Consider the following 7,688-nt stretch of genomic DNA (forward strand, 5'->3'; position numbering starts at 1 on the left):
TTCAGACGTGTGCTCTTCCGATCTAAAGGCTAAGTAAGCCGAAACTAGTCTCGCGTTGTTTTTAATTTTAATTTATTTAAATGACTTATTAAAGAATTTTTATTAATTGACATTTTTTGTTTTATGCTCGTCTTTGGCCTATTATCCTGTCTTTTTTATTGTTTATATATAACGAGCTGGTAATTTATTTATTATTAAAAAGTATTGTTCATATTATCATGGAAGTTAAGACAGAGAAAACAGATGGAATAAGATTTATATACATACAAAATGTTTGATTTGTTATTAGAATGTAAAAAAAGAGAATATATTACAATGTTTATGACGTAATGTAAAAACAGAAACCTATTACAATGTTTATAAATGTGTAAAACGCTAAAAGGCACCTATCCGGCACACATTTGAATACAAGTGCGAATATGCACCACAGCGAAGTTAATATGTCGTTAATCTGCACGAAACTGAAGCTGTGCATGTTCGTACCTGTCATCTGAGAACCCTGAGGTACCGGGCATATTTAACGTAGTGGAGTTAAGCCGCGACAAATGTCTCTGTGCAAATGCCAGCAATTCAAAAATTTTTGCGATGCGAATTCGCACTCTTGTACTATTTGAAGGTTAAAAATAAGTTCAATGCGTAAACTCTTAATAAACAATAATCTTTTTGGATTTTTTAATTCAGAAAAATACATGCGACGCTACATTACACGCCGCCAAACACTATCACCGACACGTCGAATAAAAAGTTATTATTATTGCGTAATAAATTTTTTTTTTTGCAAAAAATTTTTTTTTCAATAGTATAAGAAATTATCCTATAAAGTTTAAAAGGATTGGTTGTATAATTTCCTAAAAAAAATTCCAAAAAATCACCTAATTTTTCGTGCTACACCAGACTCCTCCCTTAAAATATCCAGGGTGTCTTATTTTAATTTTTCCAAGCAAATATCAGATGACACGGTTATGTCTCGGTGCTAAAAAGAACGCGCCAGACCGGATCGTGTTCCTTCACGGCAAGTTGCGAGCACCCGAGATTATGGGAGCTTAATAACGCTTGAACCGATTTCAATTTCTAAGTAGTAAGGTTCAATTGATAATTTAGGTTTGAATTGTACAATAAAAGTGTTTGCATTTTCCTTCTACGTGGTCTACGAGCCGAGATATTGCGACACAAGGTCCAAATATGGAAAGGAGAGTTGATATTTGATGCGTCTCGTCAAAATGTATCTCTCAAAATAGATTAATCTGATCTCAAGTGTTTTGAGTTGAAAATGATATGATTGCACGGTGTCTGTGCCGTACATATCGCAGAAATTCATAATTTCAATGTGGCTGGTATTGTCAAAGTACCTTGAAAAAACTAATTTTTGTTATGTTGCAGAATGATCGGAATCATTTCTAAGAAAGTATAATTCTCTCTGCATTTGATGCTTACCATTTTGTATTCTGGAAAAGCACCACTGTGATATTGAGGTTTTGTTTCCAAATGTCTACAGTAACAAGTACCACGAAACAGATGCGATGTGCGCACAACAGCTCACAGTTCGAGCATCCGTTTTACACTGACAAAACACGCACGCACGCACAGCTTGCGAACATTTTTATCGTTTATATATAAAGGACAATACTGATCATTTTTTGGAGTCCCTTATCGGAACATATGTTCCAGATTCCAACATATAAAACTGTCGGCAGAAAAAATATTAAATATTAAATGCAGAAAAAATTATGCCTTATTTAAATAATTCCGATCATTCTACTGCATAATAAAAATTAGTTTCTTCAAGGTACTTTGATAATATCTACCACATTGAAAATATAAATTTGTACGGTATATATGGAACAATCATCGTGTTTTACATATTTTACATATTTTTTTGCAAAGCAACTGTGTTTTCTTTATACTAATTGATTTGTCTTATTTTTATGTCGAAATATGGCATGAGAAAAGTATTAAATATCTCTTAAAGTATTGATTTTTCAATAACTTTACCTAATACTTTTACATTCAGAATAATTAGAGGAATCATATTATTAAAAAAAACATCATACCATTCCATTTAAAAAAGTAGAGGGACCTTTATGTGGCTTTGAAAAATTGATTTTTTTGTGAAATTTTATCATTTATTCCCCTTTATGTCCTACAACAGACTTTCGTCTGAAACATTTCTTGTATCTTACGTATTTTTCCAGATATTTGCCTGGGGAAATTAAAATGGGACACCCTGTATAATATACATATACAGTGTATATAACAAATATCAGTTTTTCATTTCTTTAAAAGACACTGCGCAATAATAATTATCGTGCTGATTTTTACTAGCTTAAAATATTTCAAATGTTAGTGAAATAAAAAATAGCAACTTTGAGAGTCGAAATAAATGATAAATATTAAATAACTAAAAGAGAATACGTAGGTTTAAAATTGAAATTTCTAAATAGTTTTTAAATAGTTTTTAAAATCTATTATGGCGGACTTATATTTAAAAAAATATATTTTAAACAATTGAGATAATATTTTTATAAAATAGACCTTTTTATTTTGCTAATTGCGGAAATAAAATATTATATAGTTCAAATTACTATTGTTTATATGTTTTACATCAATTTTTGGCTTATATTTGGAAAACTTTTGAATGAAAAAAATTTAGTTTCATTATTTTGTGAAAATATTTTATTTTAATATTAATTATAAAGATATGCAACATTAAAATCTGTATTTTTTATTTTTTTATTGCTTTTGTATTGCTAATTATAAGAATATGTTTTTGCTTTTATAATTAGAAAAAATAAAAAACAGATTTTAATTTTTAAACATTTTAGAATAAATTAATGTGATCAACATGTCTTCATTCCCGATTAAAATATTATTGTTTTATAATTTATTTGGTATTCTACAAATTTTGTTTGAAACACATTTTTATATAACATATTTGAATATTTCTTTTGAAATATTTACAATTATTATATTAAATACTTTAAATAAGTTAAATTTTTTTATGTTTTAAATGAAAAAATTTAGTTATATTATTTTGTGAAAATATTTTAATATTAATTATAAGTGATAAGATTTTACACAGTGTAAACGTTTTAACTGTTAAATATATATTTAGTAATGCATTACATAATTCAATCAATACGTAAAATAAACGCACGGCATAAGACAACGGAAAAATCAGAGAATCGGAAGAAGCATAAACAGTACCATGGAAACATAAAGAACTAAATTAACAGCATACATATTTGCAGCATACTTCATTCATAGTATCATAACGATTATCTTATTCTAACAATAAGGATATGCAAAATTAAAATCTGTATTTTTTAATTTTTTATTGCTTTTTTATTGCTAATTATAAGAATATGCCTATGCTTTTATAATTAGAAAAAAGCAATAAAAATAAAAAACATTTTAATTTTTAAACATTTTAGAATAAATTAATGTGTCGGAAAGAAAATTAATTATGTTCTTAAAAAGAAAAAAAACTTGGCCGAAAGCATTAAACATCTTATTAATTATTATGGAAGAGGGAGGAGTTGGTACGTGTTATGCCACTATTGTCACCGGACGGTGATTTTGCTCCTTCAGCTTCTTCTCGAGGATTCTTATATGATGAGGCTTCATGCCTTAATCCTTATTTTCACTTTTTTTTATCTCAATTTCAGTTTTCTCAATCTCGAATTTATATTGTTTTCTCTAGTCTCTTTTATATTACTCGGCCTAATTCTCTCAACTTTTAAAAAAATTGGATAACACAATATTCGAACTGCAGCGAAACACGTCTGCCCTGGCCGAGTTATCACACGAGATTAAAATATTAACTATTAATAATTTTAATGTTTTAGGTTAAAAATTGATTTGACATTTGCTGTGAATTATCTCTTGTTTCAAGAACCTTTTAAACTTGTGTAGAATCTTAGTAGCCAATAAGAAACAATTATAGGTAAAAGAATTCCAGATGATTGAAAAAATGTTGACGCTAATACTTTTAGCCAAGGTTGTATTTATTTCGTTATTTAATGTTGAAGAACTAGTAAAGAATCATGCTGGAAACATACTTTTAGTTTTATATTTGGTAAAATTTTGTTAAATTTTGTTATATTTCACTGTATAATATGTATATTATATATGTATTATTCTTCACAGTTGGATGCGGAAGATGATGATGATGATTATGATGATGATGACAACGAGGAGAATTTTGCTGAGACAAGATTTGAGGAAGAAGACGAAGCCTGTAATTACTGGCAGTTTAAAGATTACAATTTTGCTGCTCAAAAAAGTATCCGAAATGGACATAAAGATCATGAGCATAGAGATGATGATGAAGGATCTGCAAATCCTTGGCGAAAAACTGGCGGCCTTCGTCTAACTAGGAACGAGTACCATCGATTCTGTGATGCTCAATTAGAATGTAATTATTATAAATAATTTTTGAATTTTTTTATTTATTTTGTTGATCATAATTGTCATATTTACACTTTTTTGTTATCTGTTTTAATCTTTAATATCTCTTCTAATGCAATATTTACTTATAGCTATATATTGTAATACAGTTAAACTTCGATAATTCGAATTTCAAAAGAGGAGCTATAAAAATCTTCGAGTTATAGAAGTTTCGACTTATTAAAGTTTGAGTAAAAGAGAATTGACATGAACATTCGATTTGCGGAAGCTTTGTACGAGAGTTTATAATTTTCCGTTTATAATGGCTTTTAAAGGAAAAAATTCGTATGATTTTCGATTTTTCGAGGTTCGACTGTACATGATCGATTTTAGAAATGATTTTTTTTAATCAATTTAGAATTAATTTTACCTAATTTTGAAAGCTATTTGCATTTTTTTCTAATAATTAATTTACAAGTTTTCTGTTATATTTTCTTTCTCTATCTTCTTTTATGAATATATTAGTGGTTTAATTATATTAATATACTTTAATATTCTGAAGAAGTGAATAATTAAGATTAGATAAAATCTATTTAATCTTTAACAAAAAAAAATGATTAACATTTATTAATGAAATGCTAGCAAATAATATCAATTTTTTTACTTTTTAAAAACTGATTTTTTCTTGTATTAAATTTATGAAAGAAAATTTGTTCTTATTTGAACAATTAAGATGAAAAAACGCCAACACGATCAAAGCAGATCTTGGCTTAATAATATTTATGTACATCTTCCAAATTTTCAGTTCAAACATGAATATTATTAAGCACTAAAATCTGCTTTGGCTGGATTTTAATGTTTTTTATCTTAATTGTGTGAATATTTCACGGTCGATTTCTATTAATATTTGTCTACACGTCATGAAAAACATTTTTTATAAATTTACTGATTATTGCGATAAATATTACCACATATCTCGACAGTCGAACGGTAAGACGATATTGGACACCTGTCCAATAGCAGGAAAATTCATGTTCAAATCCTAGCTGAGATAACATTTTTCGCAATAGATTATTTTACAGGAGTAAAAAAGGTGCTTATATAGTATTAAATTATTAAATTGCTTTGTCAATTTAATTGTGATATTATATACTTCAGATTTAATTTAGAACACTGTGGTTTAAGACAAATATTCGAAGCTTGAAGTTTATTTGAATTGAAAATTTGGATTCACATATAAATATTATTAAACATTAAGATCTGCTTTAACCGTGTTGGCGTTTTTTTAATTTTATTTATTTTATTTTATTTTATTTTTTAATTTTTATTTAATTATTTAAACATTTGATGATCGATTCTTATTAGTGTTTGTTCTTATTTTTTTGTTTTTATTAGTAAAGAAAAACTAATAAATGTTTTAATCATTCTAATTGTGTTTATATACTGACAATAAATTTAGAATGTTTAGATTTCTCTGAGAGTGATTAATAGCATGGTTTTTATCTTGTTAATATAATCAAAAAATATCTAAATATGGGAAAAATAAATTATATTTATAAATCAATCGATATGTGAATGCACATGTAACAATAAGAAGAGAAATTAACTTATTTTGTTTCTTATTTTATTTGTTAAAATTTTTATCTGATTGTAGCTTACGATTTGGCGACACAGTGTCCTTCCCGAAGGGCATCCGCGAGAAGACACGCTGCAAAATGTACTATACCGTTAACATTATTCACGGGAACAACATCCTTGCCACAATCGAGACCGCAGAGTCGGCAGCATGCCGGCCTTACGGAGGATTTAACATTGAGCCAAGGTCCAAGTCCCAACATTAGCCTGAATCCCAGCCCGAATTATAGTCCGCAACCACGAGCACCGAGGCAACCGCGACGGGCACACACAATTACACATGAGAGTAAGAGCGGCAAAGTTCCTGGTGATGAGTGGGAAGACGATATTGATAAGGTATTCAAAAAATTTGAAGTGATCTTTCCCTGATCTTGGCAGTGCCACCCAAGGTCAAATCAATGGTACCATTTTATGTCCCTCTTGAAGTCAACCAACTTTTATTTGAAACATTTTTTTGTATCTGTCATAGTTTTTGAGAAATCTTAAAGCGGGACTTTTAAAATGGGACATCCTGTATATATGAATAATGATATAATAAGTGTTACACCTTTCATAGATGGGTAGAACGTGTTTATTTTGTGATTTTTGTAAAAATTAAAAAATTAATTAATAAAAATCTGCAAATGAAAGTATCAATATTGATATGGGAAGTAATAAAAAATTTATTTATATTAAATTTATAAAATAAAGCAGCAGGAAAAAGCTAATCAAATATAATATTATATTTAATGATATTGCGACAGTTAAAAGCTAAGAGTTAAATCTCTGCGATTTGAATATTATATGCAACATTTGCAGTAATATTGTAGGAAATAAGTCAAACTTATAAAAAACAAGAGACTATTTCCTTATGATTTAATTTCAGAAAATTTTATTTAATTATTTCGTATAAACAGGTTCAAGTACAATGTTTGCGGTTTACTAACGTGACCCAACTTTTTTCTTACATAACTGTTATATTTCTGTCTGTCGGGCTGGCGGTGGCGGTCTCTTCGAACTTTACATCATGTTGTAATACGCCCAGCGTTATTACAAAAGAAACGCATGATCATCCGTCGCGTGTCAACCGATCAATTCGAGTCTTTCTCGAAAATACGGCAAATATAAACACTTTAACACACATACAACATATATAACAAAGAATATCAAAAATTTTAAATATTTCTTGTTTCCTATATTCGGAGCCATCTTTCGCTAATATCTGTCTATTTTTGGTGTCCTCATCCGTTGATATTATTTAATGTATTCAGCTGTGTTTCATAGAATCTTTCATGCACGCCGATCTTTTCAATGAAGTAGCGGTCATTTCGCAATACTTTTATAGAATAGAATATTTATTTACTTCAGCATTTTACATATGCCAAGAAGGGACTTGGTTTACACTAGTTTTTAACCACAATCATCCGTCCATATCTTAACCTATACCTTAGCCTAACTTAACCTTACACCTAGTTACAATTATTTACATTTTCATCACAGTCTTTTACATCACAGTCATTTTACATTTGTCTCTATATCCTCGTCATCCCTCATTTCTATCTCTTTCTCTTTTCTCTTTTTTAATTCCCTGTTTCTAGCCTTCCACAGTTTATCCAAGGCTTCCGCTTTCCCCTCATCTAAATTTTCGTCTAACATCCTACTAATTCTCGTCTCCGTATCCTCTCCTA

The 7,688-nt window shown here is 28.7% G+C and overlaps 1 protein-coding gene across 1 annotated transcript in view; it reads left to right on the forward strand.

Moving 5' to 3' along the window:
• The first annotated feature begins 4,128 nt into the window (after positions 1 to 4,128).
• The window catches only part of LOC105457116 (protein spire-like), a 39,456-nt gene continuing 35,896 nt past the window's right edge, over positions 4,129 to 7,688 (forward strand). Inside the window, exons 1-2 of the mRNA XM_011701589.1 lie at positions 4,129 to 4,414; positions 6,041 to 6,357. Coding sequence (XP_011699891.1) covers positions 4,129 to 4,414; positions 6,041 to 6,357 — 603 coding nt within the window. The remainder of the gene's footprint in view (positions 4,415 to 6,040; positions 6,358 to 7,688) is intronic.

This window comes from Wasmannia auropunctata, unplaced genomic scaffold, assembly GCF_000956235.1.
Source record: "Wasmannia auropunctata unplaced genomic scaffold, wasmannia.A_1.0 LD336106.1, whole genome shotgun sequence".
Classification (NCBI taxonomy): domain Eukaryota; kingdom Metazoa; phylum Arthropoda; class Insecta; order Hymenoptera; family Formicidae; genus Wasmannia; species Wasmannia auropunctata.